General features: G+C 43.1%; 1 protein-coding gene across 5 annotated transcripts in view; it reads right to left on the bottom strand.

Moving 5' to 3' along the window:
• Window positions 1-15,911, bottom strand: part of CELSR1 (cadherin EGF LAG seven-pass G-type receptor 1) — a 101,042-nt gene extending 85,131 nt beyond the window's left edge. For all 5 annotated transcript variants that reach the window (XM_072147099.1, XM_072147100.1, XM_072147101.1 and 2 more), the window contains exon 1: window positions 12,438-15,911. In XM_072147099.1, the coding sequence (XP_072003200.1) occupies window positions 12,438-15,792 (3,355 nt within the window). In that variant the 5' untranslated portion in view covers window positions 15,793-15,911. The remainder of the gene's footprint in view (window positions 1-12,437) is intronic.
• Between the last annotated feature and the right edge of the window lie 10,986 nt (window positions 15,912-26,897).

Raw genomic sequence — 26,897 nt, 5'->3', positions numbered from 1 at the left:
AAAATAAAGTTTTACAATTATGTTTATGAGCTTGAGGGGCTTCTCTAGCACCTCTGTGATCTGACTTTTCAGACTAACACAGTCTCACCCTGCCCCCTGCTCAGCACTTGTGCATTGAACACTTCCTAGTTAGGAAGCAGAGGGGAGGGTGAGACAGTTTAAAGCCAGGTCACATAGGGCCCCTCAGGCTCATTAGCATAATTGTAAAAGTTTATTTTAAAAGGAAGGAGGCTATGGATAACAAATATAAAAAGATCATAAGTCATAGCGCCTAGATCTATGAGTTCGTGCCCCTGGTTTATCATATTTGATATTGATGAAGAATTCTCTTAAAGGAAACCTACCACTTGTAGTGGCAGGTTTCAGAAGAAAACACCGAGCACCAGCTCAGGCTGAGCTGGTGCCGGTGCTTATTTTTGTTAGTGTTTTAAACCGCGGTATCGCGGTTTAAAACACTTTTTAAACTGTATAGCCGGCGCAGGGAGGTACACGCTCAGCGCTTACCATGCGCGCGGCTACATAGGAAGTGAAGGAGAGCCGCGCGCATGGTAAGCGCCGAGCGCGTACCTCCCTGCGCCGGCTATACAGTTTAAAAGGCGTTTTAAACCGCGATACCGCGGTTTAAAACACTAACAAAAATAAGCACCGGCACCAGCTCAGCCTGAGCTGGTGCTCGGTGTTTTCTTCTGAAACCTGCCACTTCAAGTGGTAGGTTTCCTTTAAATTGTCACTATTCTGTTGCAGATTCAGTAACCAAAACAGATCTTAAGGGGACATTTATCAGTGCTTCTACAACAGTTTTCTGGCGTACGAAAACACAAGAAATTATGACGGGCCTGGAGGGGGTGTGGAGGGGCTCTGCAGTCGGCAGAGTGGGTTGTTCCTTCCTTAAACCTGCATGTTTTCTAAAAGCCTGTGAACAATTACTGCTGAATGTTCGCAGGTTCTTATGCATAAGTAAGCCAGATCGGACCAGGTGTAGTTTTGTCCACCAGTGGGGGGGATTTAAGGAGGGTTCAGTTAGGCTTTATCATACTCCGGCGGCGCACACAGCGGCGGCATGTGTTGAATCTCCCTCTCAACGTCTAAAACTTAGCAAATTCTATGTTCACACGAGTTAAAATTTTGTAAAAAATGGCAAATAAAAAATCTTCTGACATGTTGAGCTATTCTGTCTTTAAGATAGTGGGCACAATAATGGATGTCACAGGTTCAACACTTTCTATAGTCCTGCTCCTATGACAAAGCAGGAGAAAAGAAAATTATGATGCATTTACTTTATGGCCAAGCCCAATTACTCTTTCCTTATTTTATTACCAGACAAATTTTATGTTATTGAAATGATAAATTTAGGGTGTGGGTGACCACCAAACAAAATTATCAGTGCAAGATGAAGCACCCCAAACAATATTTTAGTGGTTTAAAAAAATATGTAGGACACATTTCTCTACAATATCTATCTCTATAGTAGTATTCAAACATTTGTAAACTACTAGTTTACAGCACCTACAGTACCTCGTACTTAAAACATGATTGTAATATGGGAAAGAAGTCCTACAGTGAGGCACATTATTTGGTCTGGAAACAACAGCCTGACCAAAGTTCCTTGTTTCTCAGACTGAACATGGCGGTGTCAACAGGTCTTATCAACTATGAATGAATAAGAACAATTGAGCACCAAAATGTCCAGAAAATACTGACAGTAGAAGTAGAATCCACTGTGCTCCTGAGCACACAAAGCTCTTATGGCTCGCCGGCTGCTCTTAGTTTGCAAGTTTTTGCAAGCATCTCAAAAATAATAGATCTGCAGCTTACACTGAAGTTTTAAAAATGTCAAAGGGGCAAGTCAGAAATTGTTGTGTGATGGTTAATAATTGACTGCATTGCTTTCCCAAAGCAGATCAGCCTGTCAAATTACTCTGAAGATTTAATGAGCAGCTAATGCCCCGGCAGTGCACTGGTAATGTCAGCATGTGAGAGCTTCTGCCTCAGAACAACTTTTGTGTTCATTTGCATTTTTCTGTAGAACTCTGCAATCTGGTTAGAATGGAAACATAGCAGGTCTCAGAAACCACAGAATTCAAGGGTCAGACACACAATGGATGTTATTAGTATACAATTTCACAGCGTAGAACAGATTTATCTAAAGAAAAATTAAAAAATTCACACATTATATATACATCCACATCTGATGAATTTCATTAATTACAAAATGTTGTAACCAACAACTGCAAAAAATATTATTCAGATGAACTTTAATAATAAACCAAGCAATGCAAGGGGATGACAGGCTATTTTCTGACAATGTGTCTGCTGAGCCATAGACAGTATACAGGAGGCTGTAGGTTTCACTGGGCGGGAGAAGGAAATATGAGCTCCGTGATTCCTGTGAGAAGACTACAGTTCAGCTCATTGGAAAAAATACTTTGTGATTAGAGAATAAAATCCAGATAGTGTTCTTTATACATTTTCCTACCATACAAGCTTACAAATGGATAAAAATTTAACTTTGTGAGTTTATCAAAACTTCATAAAGTTTTAAACAATTGTAACCTCCGAATGTATTCTCTTTGTATGTACAACACCTAAGTGAATTTTAAAATAATAGAGTTGATTCATAATGAATGATTTATAGGGATATGACAAAACACATCAGATAACAGTAAGCCCTTGCTTAAGTGAATCTCCGGACATCACGGAGCAGGTGTGCCTGGTTGCCCATATTGCACAGCAGGGATTCTTATGGATGAGGTTACAATGTGACCTCAAGGCTACTGCACCAGAGATACCTTCATTCCCAAATTCATATAAACCTGTAAGGACTTACCATATTTAGTAATGTAATAACAAATTTACTACTAACAAGTTCCTAGTTACACTAGTTTCCCACTAGACATTTGCAGTTAAAGTAATATATAGCATAAGTACCAGAAAAGAATGGAAAAATGGTCAAACATACACATTTAGGATGTCAAAACACAAAATGTATTCAAATCCCATACACACATTCCCAAAGCAGAATTCAACCTTCACAATGCAGAGTTTGTACTCCTTTCTGTAGCAAAATTGTGGCATTAAAAAAAACATAAGATACCAGCAGGATCTTGTTGCAGGTTCCATCTTCAAACCTGGCAAAGACTCCATCTGAAGTGAAACGGAGGCAGATTGAACCTCAAAATGTGCTAAAAAAAATTCTAAAATGTTGGAACATGAAGATGGGAGTCCACAAATGTCTTGCTGCGGAGTTCCCAAATTAACCACATATCTGATACACATGTACATTAAAATATAAGACCCCATCTTTAAGTGCTTTAGACACGTTGGTGCCATCAGCGTATATAACCATACATAATAATGGCATCTTTTATGTACAGTAAGGCATAGAATTATCACAAAAAAACAAAACTATGCAGCTGAACATACTTTCTGATGCTTGTACATTCCATATGCCATTACATACAGTGAGATGTGATGTAACTGGCAGTCAGAACCAGCATAGCCCTTTACCTGGGGAAGGATAGCTATGCATCTGCCAATACTATGCTCTGCCCCTGCCCCAAAATCATCAAGTACATACAGAGATGTTGAATGAAATATCGGACATTCTCTCAATCATTGGCTTGATAATGTACTTGTGAGACACTGCTCTCAGTGGGATTAAGTAACAGTCTTGGCACTGCTATTAGGAAGGTGTGCCAAGAGGGAAACAAAAGTGAATAAACTCGGCTACCTATCATGACAGTACACAAAAAGCCAGTCTAGAGAACAGAAACTGTGATGTGACCGAAATCAAAAGGAAATACCTACGAGTTTAATTGGAAAATGTTATGGTAGCTGAGAGCAGCTGGCATTGAATGGTAAAGGGGCAACATAGATGGGGGCATAGGGCTAGAAGCGGGAGACAACATAGAGAGAAGGGGCAGAGGGAAATGTTTAGTCAGAAAAATACCAAAAATCTAAATTTTGGTTTGACAAAAAAAAAAACAGGTTTACATTTGAGGAAAACTTACCCAGCACTACACCCAGAACTACACCCCAGCACAACCAAAACCAAAATTTAGGTTTAGACTTTCTCAAAGCAGAGAATGAGTCCAAAATAATTTGAGCTTCTTCCAATTTAAGTCAATAAAATGTATTTTTCTAAATACTTTCCTGTTAAAACCATTGCGTGTATATCATTTCCTCAAGTTAAAGCTTGCAATTAGTAAGATACTTAGATTACATCAAACTGCACAAAAAGTCCCCAAAAGCTTTTGACCTTTTATAAACACCAGGCCTGTCCTAAAATCAGGGAAGGAAATCAGGTCATTGTGCACATGTTTCTGCTTCAAAAAACACTGAAAATCAACAATTTCACTTGTGAGTACAAAGTATCGTTCCACTTTTTAACAAAGTTGATTAAGGATTGGAACCTGCCATATTTCATTGTTCTTTCATGTGACAAGACTTCTAGTACAGAAAAAGGGGGCTATTTGTCCAGGTTATAAGACTTGATTCTAGCTTTTTGTAGTATGGGCCCTTCTGAGAGCAATACATCTAATAGTGGCACATCCAGGGATATTTAGAAAGTGCTGTAAAGATCCACTTGTTATTCTGCAAATAAATACAGAATAGGAATTTTAAAAGGTGGTGGGTTGATCTTCTCTTCGTTTATTGTTCTAGCAACCTTGTAGACAATGGCAATGATCCCAACTACAGTAGTACACTTTTCCAACAAATTAAAGGAACTCTCCACAGCCTTGTCTCTCCATTGTAAGGCCTCTTGCACACTAGCGTTGCGTTTCACGTCAGGGTGCAATGCGTGAAAAACTGACGTTTTTGCTGCGTTTTTGTTTCATTTTTGTTCGCGTTTTTTTGCGTTTTCGGTGCGTTTTTCACGCGCGTTTTTTTAAGTCAATGGGACTTTTTCAAAGGGACCAAGGTTCGGGAATAAAATGTTTTATTTAATTGAAAAATAATGTCTTCTGATAAGTTGCAAACATCTGCGATCTATTCTTCACTGTTCCGCGCGCGTATATTATCTCCCGACAAGTTAGCAGATGTGAAGAACAGTGAAGAATAGAATAAAAACAGTGAACACAGTGAACACAGTGAACACAGGATCATTTAAGATAAAAACACAGTGCAGAACACAGTGCAGAATAGATTACAGATGTTCGGCACATCTGCTTACTTGTCGGGAGATACGCGCGGAGCGGTGCGAACAAAATAGCATGTGAAGAACAATATATATGTGTGTAAAGAACACATTGCAGATGTTTCCATACATCTGCAATGTCTTCTTCACACATATATATTGTTCTTCACATGCTATTTTGTTCGCACCGCTCCGCGCGTATCTCCCGACAAGTAAGCAGATGTGCCGAACATCTGTAATCTATTCTGCACTGTGTTCTGCACTGTGTTTTTATCTTAAATGATCCTGTGTTCACTGTGTTCACTGTGTTCACTGTTTTTATTCTATTCTTCACTGTTCTTCATTGTGTTTTTTTAATTAAATGATCGTTCGCGAGCAGGGGAAATACTGTTATACTGGTCACCTAGCAACCCTTACGTTTAAAACGCATTGCACTCGCATTACACTTGCAATGTTTGCGAGTGCAATGCGTTTTTGATACGTCCCCATAGACTTGAATGGGGCGTGAAAAATGCGCGTGAATCGCAAAAATAGAGCATGCTGCGATTTTGACGCGCGTGCAAACGAACGCAAGCACGCGCGTGCAAAACAACGCAAATGAAGAAAGACCCATTGAATACAATGGGACAGAGTGCAATGCAAGTTCTGCGCGTCAAATGCACGCGCAGAACTCGCGCGTGAAAAACGCCAGTGTAGAAGGGGCCTAAGGCTATCTACCTGTTAGCTCCACAGCCATAACCACAATCAACAGAAAACATGACATTTTCTGCTTTTTGGTAAACAGAGAAAATTGCTGCGATTTTGCTGCCGCAGGGGATAGAGCTTAATCTGTGTATTGTAAAGATTGAATTCCACAAATGGAATTTGCATGAATCCCGTATACTTCACTCCTACCGTATTACGCTGTTTAATACCCTACATGCGTGGACACCCACAGAAATGTATACATATCTGCCACAGAAAATACATGCAGGGTGCACATTTTGCTTCCATACAAGAACATCCCTGAATCATCTTCTACTTTCTCATGTGCAGCCATTTTGTCTGGAGGGGATAGCTTGACTCACCCGTAAGAACTTGCTGGTTTTAAGGTCACAGGTGAAATTAGGTCATGACTGAAGAGATTACTACATTGAGATATATTGTCACTTAAATTATAGGAGTGACCAGCGTTTTACATTCCACAGACTTATGAGCATCATCCCTCAGTGTAATCTAGTCTTTGCTTTTATGTTACTAGACTGACATGCATTGATATCCATCATATGAACCATATTCTTGAATTGTCCTCTCCAGCCGACATGTTACAAAAACACGATATTCAACCATTTCTAGTTATATGCACTCACAGCTATTAGGTTTACCATTACATCTTCCAGAGGGATTGTCAGCCATAAGGATCTTCTACTTAGGCTTCATGCATACGGGCGTAACCGGGGCACATAGCCAGGGGGAGGAGGGGTGAACGCTCCTCACCTCTCCCCTCTCCATAGAAAGCCGTGCACCGTGTGCTCCCTGCACCATGCCTATGTGCCAAAGACCTCTATTATACCTCAATAAATGAAACATATTCAAAAAATAGTTTTAGAAAGCAGTGGCTTGACTTTGAGTCTTTAACATAATGACAGAGTCTCCCAAACCACAGACTTTCTGGTCTGCCATGTGAACACACTCAGAGGAGGTGAGGATGTCAGCGTGACAGCTCTGTCTGCCTTATATATACAGTCGCGCTGGGAAGAAAGACTTGGTATGACTGTCTGTAGGAGCCAGCTGCACCCTGGAAGCAATGCACAGGTGCCGATCTCTCTGGGTGTTCTCATGAGACGGTGTCATGCTCCACGCTCATCCAGATCAAACTGAACTGCCAAATCATGTGAACAAAAAAATCACAAACAGAATAAACCGACTGTAATTGTAGAAGCTGGGATTAAACTCTACAGTGAAATCCATTCTACACGTCATTCCGAGAGTGCAGGCATAAAAGTCCAGCTTTATAAACAGTACAAGACTGAAGCCACATATTTTTTTAAAATGTTTTGGATTTAGTTTCTTAATATTTATACAATTAAAAAACTAAGTTGCTATTGTAAAAAGGACTGACACATCTATATACAAAAGGTGGAGATTTATCAGAAGTGTCTGAGAGCAAAACTGTTCTAGTTGAAGGAGGCTTTATAACCAGTTTGTTTGCTGATTTCTTCCTATCCTTCTGGCACAGATGCCTATTTTAGCATTGTCATTTATTATCGTGAGCATTTAAATAATTAATATTCACCAACAATACAAACATGTTCACAGTAGTACACTTGGTCAGGAACTTTACCATTCCAAATCATTCATATGCATATAATCCACCAGTGCCTCACAGCTCACATATATATCTATGTGATCTTATTTCATAAGCTGTATATAAAGTGCCAGACGCCCTGCCCCCACTCTGTGAAATACTGCCTGTGCTTCATAATGACAACAATGGCAAATGGGTGTGTCCTCAATATAATCCAAGAACGTCCATGTGACCCACACACAATGGAGGTGGCCATGGGAATGCAGGCTGGTACTTCACCAAAACTAGGTCCTGACACTTAATTCCAGCCAAAACCACCCCCAATGCCCAGCAACTCATGACATACAATTTATATTACCATCTATATATGTATTAAACACAAGACATATATATTAGCTTAAGTATTTAATGTGTCTGACATATCACTTTTGCTATGCAATGGTGACAATACCGGTCTACAGACATCTAGTGCAGTCATTACCTAGTTTTTACAGAACAACCTCATTCATCATCATTTACCATAGACAAGCTCCAACACAGAGAAATACACTTGCCCTATAGCAGCTTGTACATCTCACTTTTATCAAAGAAAATATCAGGTAAACTGCATCTTTTTACATAACTTGCGATGACATGACAGAAATTCTGCATGTACCCTGCTACAGTAACTTCTCTGTACAGTGTAGTCTTCCTGACATACACCAGGACACAAGTCTTGTATCTCTCCTCTGCTGTTGCGGAACTTAACCCAAGTAACATTTCTGGACTCCTGAGTACTACTCATCAATCCTGATACTCCAATATGCAAATAAATTACACAGGGAATAGTGATGGATAAGCAAACTTGATGGCGCATAAAGGTTAGACTATATTGCAAAGAGTGCCAAGACCCCCTTTATTCTTTCCAGTTTGTCTATAGCATAAAAAGGAATCATTCCTTTAAGACCAGGTAGATGGCAAGTAGTAGAGTCAATCTAGTATGGCTGATAATACGCTCCTACAATGGCCCTTAGGCTACATGCACAAGGTCATAGAATTAATTTATTGAATAAATAGTGGACAAACGCATTCTATGTGCTCATACACGCGGCTGTACATGGCCCCATGTGTGAGCTGACTGCCCGAGCCACAAATTACAGTACAGGTCCTATTCCTGCATGGGTTTGCAGTCTATTATAGTATCATTGGACCATGGGTACTGCTAGGCTTGCAGAGTAGATTCATAACAAGTTTATTACAGCTTTCTTAAAATTGCCGTTTTCATGGGTTTAGAGGCAACTTTGTTTCTACTGAAACCGTTTAACCCCTTAACGCTCTGCGCCGTAGCTCTACGGCGCAGAGGTATGAGGGATGTATGAAGAGGGCTCACGGGCTGAGTCCTCTTCATACAGAGGTGGGGGTTTTTGCATTTTGCACAAAACCCCCACCGCTAATAACCGCGGTCGGCGGGCGGCGTTTAAAAGACGGCGGCGCGCGGGCGCCGACATCTTTTTTTCGATCGCCACGCCCCCGAACGTCATCGGGGGGCGGCGATCGGTTACCATGGTAGCCTCGGGTCTTCTTTTGACACGAGGCTACATGGTTTATGCAGGTTCGTTACAATGAGCCAGTGGCTCTTTGTAATGTATGACCTGCAAAAACGCCATATATTGCAATACTGTAGTATTGCAGTATATGGTAGGAGCTATCTGATCATCTAGGGTTAATGTACCCTAGATGGTCTAAAAAATAGTGGAAAAAAAAAAGAAAAAAAAAAGTTTAAAAAATAAAAAAAATTAATAAAATATTAAAAGTTCAAATCACCCCCCTTTCCCTAGAACGGATATAAAACATAACAAACAGTAAAAATCACAGACATATTGGGTATCGCCGCGTCCCAAAATGCCCGATCTATCAAAATATAAAAACGGTTACGGCCGGCGGTGACCTCCGAGGCGGGAAATGGCGCCCAAATGTCCGAAATGCGACTTTTACACCTTTTTACATAACATAAAAAATGAAATAAAAATGTCGCACAGACCTCAAAATGGTAGCAATGAAAACGTCGCCTCATTTCTCAAAAAATGACCCCTCACACATTTCCGTGCGCCAAAGTATGAAAAAGTTATTAGCGTCAGAAGATGGCAAAATTTTTTTTTCTTTTTTGTACACATTCGTTTAATTTTTGAAAATGTATTAAAACACAATAAAACCTATATAAATTTGGTATCACCGTGATCGCACCGAACCAAAGAATAAAGTAGGCGTGTTATTTGGAGCGAAGAGTGAAAGTCGTAAAAACCGAGCCCACAAGAACGTGACGCACGTGCGGTTTTTTTTCAATTTTTCCACATTTGGAATTTTTTTTCAGCTTCGCAGTACACGGCATGTTAAAATAAATAACATTACGGGAAAGTAAAATTTGTTACGCACAAAATAAGCCCTCACACAGGTCTGTACACGTAAAAATTAAAAAGTTATGGATTTTTGAAGTTGGAGAGCGAGAATTTAGCCGAAAAACCCTCCGTCCTTAAGGGGTTAAAGAGAAAAAAACAATCTAACAAAGCAGACTTGTCACTCCAAAGTCTTATTGGTTATACTGGTTATAAAGCAGCTTTAAAGTTAGAGTAAATCCTATTTGGAAATTTACTAAGAAGCTAACAGACAGCACTAACTTTATTATTTAAAGGAACCCTGTCACAGACCTTGGGGTCAATATCTGGACAGTTGTTTAGTGGATAAAGCTGGGTTGGCTGATTACAACTCCAAATTGGTAGAAATCATTTATTGGTAAAACCAGAATGGTAAAACAAAAGTACAGGAATGTATAGTATATCCTCCTAACGCGTTTCGGGTCGGACGACCCTTTCTCAAAGATACCGCCGACTCTTCTTGGAACTGGCGTCTTCGTTTTTGGGCTAGAGGAGCAGCAGACCGTGACCGCGTCCATATCCTTGCTACCCTGTTATAGGGCTTAATGCATACTAGCCAAGGTGGCTAATGGTGAGCACCCAATTTGGGACTTTCTTTACATTTACCAATTAGCTTACGTTATCACCCGAGGCGCCGCCCTCCGTTGTCTCAGTTTTTGTCTTTATTCTTTATAGTTGTTTAGTGGAGCTTGTAGTTATACACTGTACATACACAGGAGAAATGTCTTCTTGCTGAAGGGAGGCAGATGCTGCCAAAAGCTCCTTTCCCATGATAAATATGCTCAATTGTGTGAGAAGGAAAAAAATCAACACGCAGGCATTGCGTTTCGTGATTAACTTGGTTTTGACTGATACCCTGTAAAGTGATCCAGAATTTCCTTATCCAATTATACAAAAGCCTAGCTCTGAACTATCTGTCCTAACATGTCAATCCTGCAGGAATCCTTCAGTAGCTCTGTTTAGTCTGTGTCTGTCCACTGTCTGTAGATAAGAGGGGAAAGTTTACAGGGAGAAGGTAGTAGGTCTGCTGGAAAAAAGCTAATAAATTATACCACAGTGTAAAAAAAAAACTGAGATTTCCCTAATATACAATGGATGAGCCCTGGAAGCAATGCACGTGAGGTTAAGAGTTTATCCACTACAACATGACAGCAAAATACTGTTCCCTTAGATTGAGTGTAACGAGGGAAGCCCATATACTGCTACTAGGGCCATCAGGGTCCAAAAGGTCAAGAATTTGCATCAGAGACAGAGGGAATGGATAGCATGCTGCAGGTGTTTACAGATGCATTCTTTGGCTTATGTCAAATTCACATTTGTCTGAGTTGGACAATAGTTCCTGACTTATTTCCTCTGATATATAAAACACACAAGTAGTCCTGAGATCCCAAAATGCATTGCACCCATGAGAGATAGTCCAGATATTCTTGTCATTTTGTTAATTATTAAGGGTAACCCAAAAAAACACCATGCAGTTTAAGAAAACTTTGTAATATAAGACATGTCATAAGAGGAAAACCATTATATGTTAATACAGCCACAACCACATGTGAAATTAAATACATGGAAACGGATCAATACGCACAGCAGTGTTCTGTTATATAATAGGAGATTGTGTTAGGTGTATTAATTGTCCCAATGTATACAGCACACATATCCACTGGTTCCTATTTACAAATATGAGACCATTCCCATCACCTATCCCAGCTGTGTTATTACATGCCAGTAGGTCAGTATAAATTATTAACAGAATTCCTCTGCAACAGAAGCCACTACTGAAAGGACAGTGCAGTGTAAAAGTAGGGATGAGCTGTATTCTCAGGCATGATGTCCAACCAGTCTGTTCTATGCTCATTCTTAATAGATTATAGGATTGTGTCATGTACAAGGCAAGTTATCCGCTGACTACAGGTATACCTAACTATGTTGGGAATCCCAGGTAGATTTCTTTCTATTCCATAGCAGTATAGTGTGACTGCTCCTTTCTGCATGTTAGATTTGCAGGGTATCCACCATCCCTACTGCAGTGACAATTCTTGCTGCTGCTGTCATCAAGGAAAGCTGCGCAGGCTCTTAGAAATTCCCTGCCTCCAAATAAGCTGCATTTATCTGATAGGCAGCCATATCTAGCTATGATTTATGCATAAAAAATATTATATAGTGCCCTATGGAAAATTCTGCAGTACTGAGGCTGATCCAGACTGCACAACTCATAGCACAGAGGTTATGGCCACATGTACAACGTGCTATTCTAGAGCAGATAATGCAACAGAATCAAGGATTCCATGTAATAGCCAGTAACAGCAGACATGTCCTTCATATATCAGTATTGCAGCCAGGCAAGAATAGGAGTACAATGTATAATAATATTCACCAAAACATGTACAAGCCCTCATGAGGATCAGGAAAACACATCCATAGATTCTGACACAAGCAAGAAGCAGAATCTAACATGGCTACAACTGAAGAAGCAGAGGCTACTGCTTATCAAAAAGATTTCTATTGCTAATAGTCCTAATGGCAGCTTACAGTCAGGCAAGTATAGGATGTATATATGTTTTCACATACTTATTATACATATACAGAGTACTGATTCACTCACCAGTTACAGAAACTCTCATCAGGGCTTCCAGGGGTCTGTTGTTGTCCAGGTCTTTGCTGAGCTTCAGGTCTCCAGTGGATGGGTCCAGAATGAGAAGATTTAACTCATTGCCCTGTATAAAGCTGTAGTGTAGGGTATCAGACACATCAGGGTCATATGCTGGGATTTTCCCAATTACTCCAGATGGGAAGCTGTTTGACTTATTTGTCACATAGTTGTTAAAAATAATTTCAAAGTCCTGCAAAACAGGGTCATTGTCATTCTTGTCCAGCAATTTCACATGGACGGTAGCCCTGCTAACTAATGGGGCTGAGGTGGCCTGAACCACAATGACGTACTCGGTCTTCACTTCATAGTCCAGGTCCACAAGAGCAGTTAGGTCTCCATTGAAGAGATCTAGCTGAAAGACCTCTGGATTGTTACCTTCAACTATTTGGTACATGATCTGGGCATTGGTTCCTTCATCTGGGTCCGTAGCAGTTATCTTGGCCACAACAGAGCCCACTGGACTGTTCTCCTCCACAAATATATCCAGCTCATCTTTCTCAAAAACTGGGGGGTTGTCATTAATATCTAAAACCGTAACCTGGATGTCCACTGGGGCTTTCAAAGGAGGGTTCCCTCTGTCTACAGCAAATGCTTTGAGGTTGTACACAGGTACATTTTCCCTATCCAAGCGTCGATTTGTCCTAATAATGCCAGAGGTGGGCTCTATGTAAAAATCACCATCTCCATCATCCCCTCCCTGAAATGTATACATGACCCTCCCATTCATTCCAGAGTCCCTGTCTGTGGCAGATATCTGAAGCACACTGGTTGAAACTGGCACATCCTCAAACACTGCTCCCTGGTACCTGTCCCTTAAAAACTGGGGCATATTGTCATTGGCATCTAGAATTAGTATCTCCACATAGGTGGTGTCAGACTTCTGTGGGATACCATTGTCCTTAGCAGTCACAGCCAGGGTATAAGATGCCTGATCCTCATAGTCTAGTTCTATCAATGAGGTAATGGTCCCGGTATCAGGATCTATCTTAAATTGTGGAATGTTATCCTCCATGATGTATGTTATTCTAGCATTTTCCCCTGTGTCTTCATCGGTTGCACTTATTGTTACTATGGAAGTGCCTATGGGTTTGTCTTCACTCACACTCACTGTATAATGTGAACTTTGAAATACTGGCCTATGGGTATTGGCATCAGTAACATTAATGAAGACCAGAACAGTGTCAGAACGGGTGCCATCCGAGGCTGTGACAGTGAGAACATACTGCCGTTCTTGCTTGTAATCCAAAGGTAGAGCCAAAGTGATAAGCCCACCCCCACTCTGGCTTGTAATGGCAAAACGGTTCCTGGTGTTACCACTAGTGATCTGGTAGGTCACCACACTATTCACATCTCTGTCTACAGCTGTCATGGTGAGGACACTGCTACCCACAGCTGCATCTTCATTGAGCCTCAGTTGGTAGGCCTTCTCAGTGAAGGTGGGGTTGTTGTCATTGACATCCAGCACTGTGATAGTCACACTAGCTGAGGAACTCATCACCGGTTCTCCATTATCTCTTGCCTCAACCCCAAAAGTATAGAACTCCACTGTCTCCCTATCCAGTTCTGCAGACACAGTAATCCAGCCAGTACTGTTATTGATCACAAATGGGAAGTTAGGAGGTACGTCCGTTAAACTATAATGTATCCGAGCATTTTCTCCAGAATCAGCATCATTAGCTTGGATGTGAACCACAGAGTATCCTATGGGAACGTTTTCCAGGACAGTGGCCTGAAAGGGAGTACTAACAAAGATAGGGGCATTGTCATTGACATCCACCACTTGCACAGATACCATGCCAGTTGTGTTGATTAATGGAGGTCGGCCACCATCTTGGGCTTTTATCCTTAATGAATATTCCCTGACAGCCTCAAAATCCAGTGGATAGATAACATCAATGTCTCCAGTAAAGGAATGGATGTAGAACTGGCCTTTGATATTACCACTCACAATACTGTAATGGACCATTGCGTTGTTGCCCTTGTCCTTGTCTGTGGCCTGGACTTGTAAGATTTTGGTGTTGGGCGTGACATTTTCAGGGACCTGGACTACATATCGCTTCTCAGTAAATTGGGGGTAGTTGTCATTTTCATCCTCTATGTAAATATAAACTGTGGCTGTGGCACTTTTTGGGCCGGGGTCCTTTCCTTGGTCATTGGCCTCCACAATAAGCTGATAGTCAGCCAGAGTCTCTCTGTCTATCTGCCCCCGGGTCCTCACTACCCCAGAACGAGGGTCAATCTCGAACACTGCATTTACTCCATCTCCATTGACCAGTCTGTAGAGCATGTTGGCATTGGATGGGGCATCACCATCTGTTGCCCTAATGGTCATCACTTCATAGCCCACTTCCAGGTTTTCCCTAATGTTCTCCCTGTATTCCGACTGTTCAAACGAGGGGATGTGGTCGTTAGTGTCACTTACTGTCACTGTCAGGTAGGTGATAGCCGATCTTCTGGGAGAGCCAAAATCGGTGGCGGTTACCTTAAAAACATGGGTGTCCTTGGTCTCCCGGTCCAGTGCCTGGGTGGTGGTCACTATGCCGGTCTCGGGATCTATGTAGAAATAGTCGGCAGATCTGCTGTCAAACAGTGACTCCATGTAGTACTCCACCCTGCCCGCATCGCCCTGGTCCTGGTCAGTGGCCCTCAGGGAGGTCACCCGGGTCCCCGCCGGCTCGTTCTCCGGTACTGAAGCCTGGTAGTTGTGCAGCTGGAACTGCGGGCTGTTGTTGAGGCTCCTCTTCAGCCTCCTGTGTCCCTGAGATTCCTCCAGATGGTCCTCTGCCCCGGACAGGAGCCGGACCCGCACCAGGAGGGCCCGCGGAGAGGAGTCGGGATGGCACACCAGGTGCACCCGGGAGTCCGCGCAGCGCTCTCCGGGCCAGCTCCGCACCATGCAGCCGGACACCCGCAGCACTGCCCTCAGCAGCTCCTCGGTGCGGGTCACCAGCGCCGGCTCACAGGCAGCGGTCCCCGGCAGCGCCTCGTACTCCACGTCCACAGCGCGGTGCTGAAGGTGGCAGCGCAGCCCGTGCCCCCGCACCTCCAGCCTGATGTACACAGCAGTCCTAAGGCTCCGCGACCTGAGCTCCACATCCAGCGGAGAGAGGCGCTCGCATGGTACCCCGCTCCTCAGCCTCAGCCTCCCCTGCTCCGTCTCCTCCACATGTCCGCTCATCAGCCCCCGGAGCCGGTACGTCCAGTCCGAGCCCAGGGACACATTCACCGCTGCCCCGGAATAAAGGTGCACGTCCAGCCCGTCCGCCGGCTGCAGCAGCCCCAGCACACACAAGCACAGCGCCCACATCTCCTGCAATCCTGTCAGCGCGGGCACGGGGGCGGCATGCCGGGCGCTCTCCGCAACTTCACCTACAGGTCCCACGTTAACTTTACGAGTGATTCCAAAATGGCTCCCACCCCCTCACAGGCTGCGCCGCTCCTCTGCCCTCCTCCCCCCTCGCACATCTCATTAACATAAACCTGCTCTATCTATCCATCCGCCCTGCTGGGAGCTTCCCACAGCAGCCACCGGTCACCTCAGTGCGGGGAGAGAGGAGGAGGAGAAGGGGCTAATAATATGCAGGTCACACTACACCCTGTCTACACTATACATAGCATGTAGTACAACCTGCATACACCATCACACTATACACATCATGTACTACACCCTGTCTACACTACACATAGCATGTAGTACAACCCAGGGCCGGCGCTATGGGTAGGCAAAGGTGGCAATTGCCCAGGGCCCCTGGGAGAAAGGGGAGAATCTCTTCTTTCAAATGAATCTTGAATTTTGTTTCTAGGTGCTATGGATCCAGAGATATTCAGGTTTAAAGTGAGAATATCAGGTGCCATTTTTATATATAAAAATCACTCCCAACGGCAGTTTAACAGTTAATATCTCCGTTTTCCTACACTTTAGAAACACAAATTTAGATGCATATAAAAGAGGAGACTCTCTTCCTTCATAGGAAAAAGGAAGTAAGGTTCTATGTGTCACAGAGCCAGAGATACAGCCCCCTGAAATTAAACCCCCCTAAATCCAGATTCTTAGCCATCAGGCTGCAGGGAGCATTTGCTGCACACAGGAGCTGCTGCACCACACAGATAATGGAAATATTCACTTTATATGTTACTACATTTTGAGAAGGGATAATATCAACTAATATTCATGGTTTTAACCCTTCTCTATGCAGAACTATCTAAGAAAACACTTTGGGCCACATGTATCAATCTTTTTTTTCTGTTGTTTTTGCGCCTTTTCATTCAGGCGCACAGTTTTTGTGCTATTTTTGCGACTAAACGCCAAATTAGCTGCGCAGCAAAAATACCCAGCTTTCCCTCATTTATCCTAGCAATCCAGATGTTTTGCTGTGCCTAATGATATTCATCATTTGCGACTTTTAATTTAGGCGCAAAAACTGGCGCAAAAACACTCCAGCCCGAAGGTGGCGTTATCTGAGAAGAAAGCACTGTGCCCCTTTGCAGAACAGCTCATTTCTAGCAGCAAAGATCAGCCAGACACTGCAGACACTAGTACATATAATACAGACATTAGATACTCTGCAGACACTAGAACATATAATACAGACATGAGATGCTCTGCAGACACTAGAACATATAATACAGACATGAGATGCTCTGCAGACACTAGAACATATAATACAGACATGAGATGCTCTGCAGACACTAGAACATATAATACAGACATGAGATGCTCTGCAGACAGGAGCTGCAGACTCTATTTACAGTTCATCACCTTCTATTTACAAAACATTCTGCAGAATCCTGAGCTCAAAGCAAGAGAGAAGAGAACGTTACAGAATGTTGCACATAGTACTGACAAGTGTCCCCCATGTAATTCTGCACAGTATCACCAGTGTGTCTGAGGGGGATACTGTACAGAATTACAGGGGTGCAGCAGGAGACCAGCACTGGGGGATCCCCTCCAGGAGAAGCCCCTGCTGAGAAGGTCACTGGGTGCAGGGTGTCACACACCTGGGTGCTGCTGTGAGTGATATCTTCATTCTGGGCTGCGGGAGAAGAAGAGAGGAGCTTGTAGCAGGATCACATGTAAGTGCCTGAATCTAACATTGCGCCAAAATTGCGCCTAAACTATGTTAAAGTAAAGTGATTAATAAGAGGCAGGAAATTAACTTATCACAGATGGTTGTAGCTTGTGATAATTCTGTAAAACAGTGCGCCAGAATTTAGGTGCAACTACTACACTTAGGCGCACAAAAGTGATAAATGTGGCCCTTTCTCTCTTATTCCCTTTTATTTTGTGATACTGTTTTAGGAAAGTATATTTTCTTTATATCTGGATTTGTACATATTTTAGAGGAAATTTTGAATGTTAATTGCCAAATGCATCGCCTGGTTGTCTGCTTTCAAAATGATAAAGGTTTATGGCGCTTTTACTTTTTATTCTGTTTTATTGATATATTTTGCAGGTTGTGACTGTCTAAAAATGTGTAGCTGAAAAGCAGATATCTAGTTATTACAGTTTTAGTGATATTATGTGGATTTATTTATGTGAACATATCAATAGGGCACATTTGTGAACTCTACAAATGTCCATGTATTACATTTAGGAGATGTGAAGGTAAACATTTTCTGTTTGGATCAAATTTTTTGCCATCAAAGTAAAATTTTAAGTATTTTTAATAAAATGTTTCAATTTGAATCAAAATTGCATGAAGGCGCCTATGTCTTTAAAATTTTTGATGCAATTTTGAAAATGGGGCAAGTGTCTGCTTTCAGAAAATATCGGTCCCTCTCCCCAAAGGGCCTCACAGTCTAATCAACTTACCAGTAATTTTTTGGAGTGTGGGAGGAAACCAGAGGACCCAGAGGAAACCCACGCAGACACACGCATACAAAATCTTTGCAGATGTTGACCAGCGCTGCAAGGCTGTAGTGCAAACCATGGAGCCACCATGCTGCCCATAAATCTCCCTATCATTTATCTATCTCCTATAAAATTCTCCCATATTACAGTTTGTTTTACCATACTAAAGGGAGCCTCTTGCTGACTGTGACTGGTCATAAAATAGTTTTATTTTGGGCCCCACTTTTAGTTTTGCCCAGGGCCCCACTTTGCCTAGAACCGGCCCTGGTACAACCTGCCTGCACCATCACACTATATACATCATGTACTACACCCTGTCTACACTACACATAGCATGTAATACAACATGCATACACCATCACACTATACACATCATGTACTACACCCTGTCTACACTACACATAGCATGTAGTACTATCTGCCTGCACCATCTCACTATATACATCATGTACTACACCCTGTCTACACTATACATAGCATGAAGTACAACCTGCATACACCATCACACTATACACATCATGTACTACACCCTGTCTACACTACACATAGCATGTAGTACAACCTGCCTGCACCATCACACTATACACATCATGTACTACACCCTGTCTACACTATACACATCATGTACTACACCATGTCTACACTATACACATCATCTAGTACAACCTGCCTCCACCATCTCACTATATGCATCATGTACTACACCCTATCTACAATATACATAGCATGTAGTACAACCTGCATACACCATCACACTATACACATCATGTACTACACCCTGTCTACACTATACATAGCATGTAGTACAATCTGCATACAACATCACACTATACACATCATGTACTACACCCTGTCTACACTACACATAGCATGTAGTACTATCTGCCTGCACCATCTCACTATACACATCATGTACTACACCCTGTCTACTCTATACATAGCATGTAGTACTATCTGCCTGCACCATCTCACTATATACATCATGTACTACACCCTGTCTACACTATACATAGCATGAAGTACAACCTGCATACACCATCACGCTATACACATCATGTACTACACCCTGTCTACTCTATACATAGCATGTAATACAACCTGCATACACCATCACACTATACACATCATGTACTACACCCTACCTACACTATACATAGCATGTAGTACAACCTGCATACACCATCACACTATACACATCATGTACTACACCCTGTCTACTCTATACATAGCATGTAATACAACCTGCCTGCACCATCTCACTATATACATCATGTACTACACCCTGTTTACACTATACATAGCATGTAGTACAACCCGCATACACCATCACAATATACACATCATGTACTACACCCTGTCTACACTATACATAGCACTATGTATACATAGCGCTATGTCTGCTCTATACATAGCATGTAATACAACCTGCCACCACCATCTCACTATATACATCATGTACTACACCCTGTCTACACTATACATAGCATGTAGTACAACCTGCATACACCATCACACTATACACATCATGTACTACACCCTGTCTACACTATACATAGCATGTAGTACAACCTGCCTGCACCATCTCACTATATACATCATGTACTACACCCTGTCTACACTATACATAGCATGTAATACAACCTGCCTGCACCATCTCACTATATACATCATGTACTACACCCTGTCTACACTATACATAGCATGTAGTACAACCTGCATACACCATCACAATATACACATCATGTACTACACCCTGTCTACACTATACATAGCACTATGTATACATAGCGCTATGTCTACTCTATACATAGCATGTAATACAACCTGCCTGCACCATCTCACTATACACATCATGTACTACACCCTGTCTACACTATACATAGCATGTAGTACAATCTGCATACAACATCACACTATACACATCATGTACTACACCCTGTCTACACTACACATAGCATGTAGTACTATCTGCCTGCACCATCTCACTATATACATCATGTACTACACCCTGTCTACACTATACATAGCATGAAGTACAACCTGCATACACCATCACGCTATACACATCATGTACTACACCCTGTCTACTCTATACATAGCATGTAATACAACCTGCATACACCATCACACTATACACATCATGTACTACACCCTACCTACACTATACATAGCATGTAGTACAACCTGCATACACCATCACACTATACACATCATGTACTACACCCTGTCTACTCTATACATAGCATGTAATACAACCTGCCTGCACCATCTCACTATATACATCAAGTACTACACCCTGTCTACACTATACATAGCATGTAGTACAACCTGCATACACCATCACAATATACACATCATGTACTACACCCTGTCTACACTATACATAGCACTATGTATACATAGCGCTATGTCTACTCTATACATAGCATGTAATACAACCTGTCTGCACCATCTCACTATATACATCATGTACTACACCCTGTCTACACTATACATAGCATGTAGTACAACCTGCATACACCATCACACTATACACATCATGTACTACACCCTGTCTACACTATACATAGCATGTAGTACAACCTGCCTGCACCATCTCACTATATACATCATGTACTACACCCTGTCTACACTATACATAGCATGTAATACAACCTGCCTGCACCATCTCACTATATACATCATGTACTACACCCTGTCTACACTATACATAGCATGTAGTACAACCTGCATACACCATCACAATATACACATCATGTACTACACCCTGTCTACACTATACATAGCACTATGTATACATAGCGCTATGTCTACTCTATACATAGCATGTAATACAACCTGCCTGCACCATCTCACTATACACATCATGTACTACACCCTGTCTACACTATACATAGCATGTAGTACAATCTGCATACAACATCACACTATACACATCATGTACTACACCCTGTCTACACTACACATAGCATGTAGTACTATCTGCCTGCACCATCTCACTATACACATCATGTACTACACCCTGTCTACTCTATACATAGCATGTAGTACTATCTGCCTGCACCATCTCACTATATACATCATGTACTACACCCTGTCTACACTATACATAGCATGAAGTACAACCTGCATACACCATCACGCTATACACATCATGTACTACACCCTGTCTACTCTATACATAGCATGTAATACAACCTGCATACACCATCACACTATACACATCATGTACTACACCCTACCTACACTATACATAGCATGTAGTACAACCTGCATACACCATCACACTATACACATCATGTACTACACCCTGTCTACTCTATACATAGCATGTAATACAACCTGCCTGCACCATCTCACTATATACATCATGTACTACACCCTGTCTACACTATACATAGCATGTAGTACAACCTGCATACACCATCACAATATACACATCATGTACTACACCCTGTCTACACTATACATAGCACTATGTATACATAGCGCTATGTCTACTCTATACATAGCATGTAATACAACCTGCCTGCACCATCTCACTATATACATCATGTACTACACCCTGTCTACACTATACATAGCATGTAGTACAACCTGCATACACCATCACACTATACACATCATGTACTACACCCTGTCTACACTATACATAGCATGTAGTACAACCTGCCTGCACCATCTCACTATATACATCATGTACTACACCCTGTCTACACTATACATAGCATGTAGTACTATCTGCCTTCACCATCTCACTATACACATCATGTACTACACCCTATCTACTCCATACATAGCATGTAGTACACTACACCCTTGCATACACCATCACTCTATACACATCATGTACTACACCCTTCCTGCACCATCTCACTATACACATGATATAGTACACTACACCCTACCTGCCCCATCTCACTATTCACATCATGTACTACACTACAGCACTACAGCCTGCCTGCACCATCACTTTATACATATCATGTAATAAACTACACCCTACTTGCACCATCTCACTATACACATCAGGTACTACACTACACCCTGCCTACACCATCACTCTATTCACATCATGTACTGCACTACAGCACTACAGCCTGCCTGCACCATCACTTTATACACATCATGTAATAAACTACACCCTACTTGCACCATCTCACTATACACATGAGGTACTACACTACACCCTGCCTACACCATCACTCTATACACATCATGTACTATACTACAAACTACCTGCACCATCTCACTATTCACATCATGTAGTACACTACGCCCTGTATACACCATCACTTTATACACATCTTGTACTACACCCTACCTGCATCATCTCACTATTCACTTCATGTAGAACACTACAACCTGCCTGCGTATCACACTATACACATCATGTACTATACTGCTCCCTGCCTGCACCATCTCACTATACACATCATGTACTAAACTACACCCTACCTGCACCATCTCACTATACACATCAAGTACTATACTTCACCCTGCCTGTACCATCTCACTTTACACATCATGTACTAAACTACACCCTACCTGCACCATCTCACTATACACATCATGTATTATACTTCACCCGTCTGCACCATCTCACTATTCACATCATGTAGTACATTACACTTTACCTGCAGTATCACATTATACACATCATGTACAACACTATACCCGGCCTGCACCATCACTCTATACACATCATGTACTACACAACACCCTCCCTGCACAATCTCACTATACACATCATGTACTACACCCTGCCTGCACAATCTCACTATTCACATCACGTACTACACTACAACCTGCCTATACCATCACTTTATACACATCATGTACTACACCCTACCTGCACCATCTCACTGTACAAATCATGTACTAAACTACACCCTACCTGCACCATCTCACTATACACATAATGTTATATACTACACCAGGGCCGGATTAAGGGTGGTGGGGGCCCCTGGGCGCAAAATCTGGTGGAGGCCCCCACTGAGTGCAGCGTGCATACTCGTCCCCCTGCTCACTATCCACTATCCCCGCAGTAACACCGCTACATACAGCCACCTCGCCCCCAGTAACACAGCTACATACAGCCACCTCGCCCCCAGTAACACAGCTACATACAGCCGCCTCGCTCCCAGTAACACAGCTACATACAGCCGCCTCATCCCTAGTAACACAGCTACATACAGCCGCCTCGCCCCCAGTAACACAGCTACACACAGCCGCCTCGCCCCCAGTAACACAGCTACATACAGCCGCCTCGCCCCCAGTAACACAGCTACATACAGCCGCCTCGTCCCCAGTAACACAGCTATACACAGCCGTCTTGCCCCCAGTAACACAGCTACATACAGCCGCCTCTCCCCCAGTAACACAGCTACATACAGCCGCCTCGCACCCAGTAACATAGCTACATACAGCCGACTGGCCCCCAGTAACACAGCTACATACAGCCGCCTCAACCCCGGTAATACCGCTACATACAGCCGCCTCGTCCTCGGTAACACCGCTACATACAGCCGCCTCATCCCCTGTAACACAGCTACATACAGCCGCCTCATCCCCAGTAACACAGCTATACACAGCCGCCTCGCCCCCAGTAACACAGCTACATACAGCCGCCTCATCCCCTGTAACACAGCTACATACAGCCGCCTCGTCCCCAGTAACACACTACATACAGCCGCCTCACTCCCAGTAACACAGCTACATACAGCCGCCTCACCCCCAATAACACAGCTACATACAGCCTCCGCATCCCCAGTAACACAGCTACATACAGCCGCCTCGCCCCCAGTAACACAGCTACATACAGCCGCCTCGCCCCCAGTAACACAGCTACATACAGCCGCCTCATCCCCAGTAACACAGCTACATACAGCCGCCTCATCCCCAGTAACACAGCTACATACAGCTGCCTCGCCCCCAGTTACACAGCTACATACAGCCGCCTCACCCCCAATAACACAGCTACATACAGCCTCCGCATCCCCAGTAACACAGCTACATACAGCCGCCTCGCCCCCAGTAACACAGCTACATACAGCCGCCTCGCCCCCAGTAACACAGCTACATACAGCCGCCTCATCCCCAGTAACACAGCTACATACAGCCGCCTCGTCCCCAGTAACACAGCTATACACAGCCGCCTTGCCCCCAGTGACACAGCTACATACAGCCGCCTCTCCCCCAGTAACACAGCTACATACAGCCGCCTCGCACCCAGTAACATAGCTACATACAGCCGACTGGCCCCCAGTAACACAGCTACATACAGCCGCCTCGTCCCCATTAACACAGCTACATACAGCCACCTCACCCCCAGTAACACAGCTACATACAGCCGCCTAATCCCCAGTAACACAGCTACATACAGCCGCCTCGCTCCCAGTAACACAGCTACATACAGCCGCCTCACCCCCAGTAACACAGCTACATACAGCCGCCTCACCCCCAGTAACACTGCTACATACAGCCGCCTCATCCCCTGTAACACAGCTACATACAGCCGCCTCATCCCCAGTAACACAGCTATACACAGCCGCCTCATCCCTAGTAACACAGCTACATACAGCCGCCTCATCCCCTGTAACACAGCTACATACAGTCACCTGGCCCCCAGTAACACAGCTACATACAGCCGCCTCGTCCCCAGTAACACAGCTACATACAACCGCCTCGTCCCCAGTAACACAGCTACATACAGCCGCCTCGCCCCCAGTAACACCGCTACATACTGCCGCCTCGCCCCCAGTAACACCACTACATACAACCACCTTGGCCCCAGTAACAGAGCTACATACAGCCGCCTCATCCTCAGTAACACAGCCGCCTCACCCCCAGTAACACAGCTACACACAGCCGCCTCGACCCCAGTAACACATCTTTATATAAACCTTCACCCCTACCAGATATGCAGTCCCATTTAACATACACCTCAGCCCGCACCAGACACCCAGTCCTGCAGTTTATACAATTACACACATTTATACATTGATATATACACACATATAGTTCTACACTGGTATGCTTGCACCCATATATATATACAAGTATACACACACATTTATGTATCCATATACATTTATACACTAATACACAGAGTATACACAAACTCATAAAGTATATACACACATACGGTATATATACATCACACACATATACACTGACCATATATACACATACATGCAGTATAAAAACACCATATACACACAGAATATACACACATACAGCAAATACACACACATTCAGTATATACAGCATTTTCACACACATACGGGAAATACACACACACACATTCAGTACACAGAGCATATACATACATACCACATACACAGCATATAAACATAATCATATATATTTAAATGTATATAAATATATGCGTGTATAAATACAGTATATGAAACTATACACAGTATATACATATAAATACAGTATATACACATTATATACACAGTAGATGCATGTATACACATATACACAGTATATATACAGTAGATGAATGTATACACATATACACAGTATATACACATTATATACACAGTAGATGCATATATACACATATACACAGTATATACACATTATATATACAGTAGATGCATGTATACACATATACACAGTATATATACAGTAGATGCATGTATACACATATACACCGTATATACACATTATATACACAGTAGATGCATATATACACATATACACAGTATATACACATATGCACAGTAGATGCATATATACACATATACACAGTATATACACATTATATACACAGTAGATGCATATATACACATATACACAGTATATACACATTATATACACAGTAGATGCATATATACACATATACACAGTATATAAACATTATATACACAGTAGATGCATATATACACAGTATATACACAATTACACATATATACAGTATATACACAGTATATACACAGTTACACATATATACAGTATACACACAATATACACAGTATATACACACAGTATATATACTGTATATACATATATAAACACAATATACACCATATATACACAGATAAATACATATTGTATTTAATGTATATACTTACCCTTTTATGTTGACCGGCTGTGGCGTCAGGCTGGTATTGGGGGGTCTGTCTGTTGCTCGTTCCGACAGGAGGGGGGGTTTGGTCGGAGGACGGCTGCCTCTTCGCGGGGGGGGATCGCGGAGGACAGCTGCTTCTTCGGGCGGGGGGGGGGGAGAATCGCGGAGGACAGCTGCATCTTCGGGCGGGGGGGGGGGCGGGATCGCGGAGGACAGCTGCATCTTCGGGCGGGCGGGGGGGGATCGCGGAGGACAGCTGCTTCTTCGGGCGGGGGGGGGGGGACCGGAGGACAGCTGCTTCTTCGGGCGGGGGGGGGGGAGCGGAGGACAGCTGCTTCTTCGGGCGGGGGGGGGGCGGCTGTTTCTTCGGGCTGGGGGGATCGGGGACGGCTGTTTCTTCGGGCGGGGGGAGCGGGGACGGCTGTTTCTGCGGGGGGGGGGGGCGGAGGACGGCTGATTGTTCGGGCGGCGAGGGGGATGG

Source organism: Engystomops pustulosus, chromosome 4, assembly GCF_040894005.1.
Source record: "Engystomops pustulosus chromosome 4, aEngPut4.maternal, whole genome shotgun sequence".
NCBI classification, from domain to species: Eukaryota; Metazoa; Chordata; class Amphibia; order Anura; family Leptodactylidae; genus Engystomops; species Engystomops pustulosus.
The sequence above is the reverse complement of the archived record's forward strand: the minus strand, read 5'-3'. Positions and strand labels throughout refer to the sequence as shown.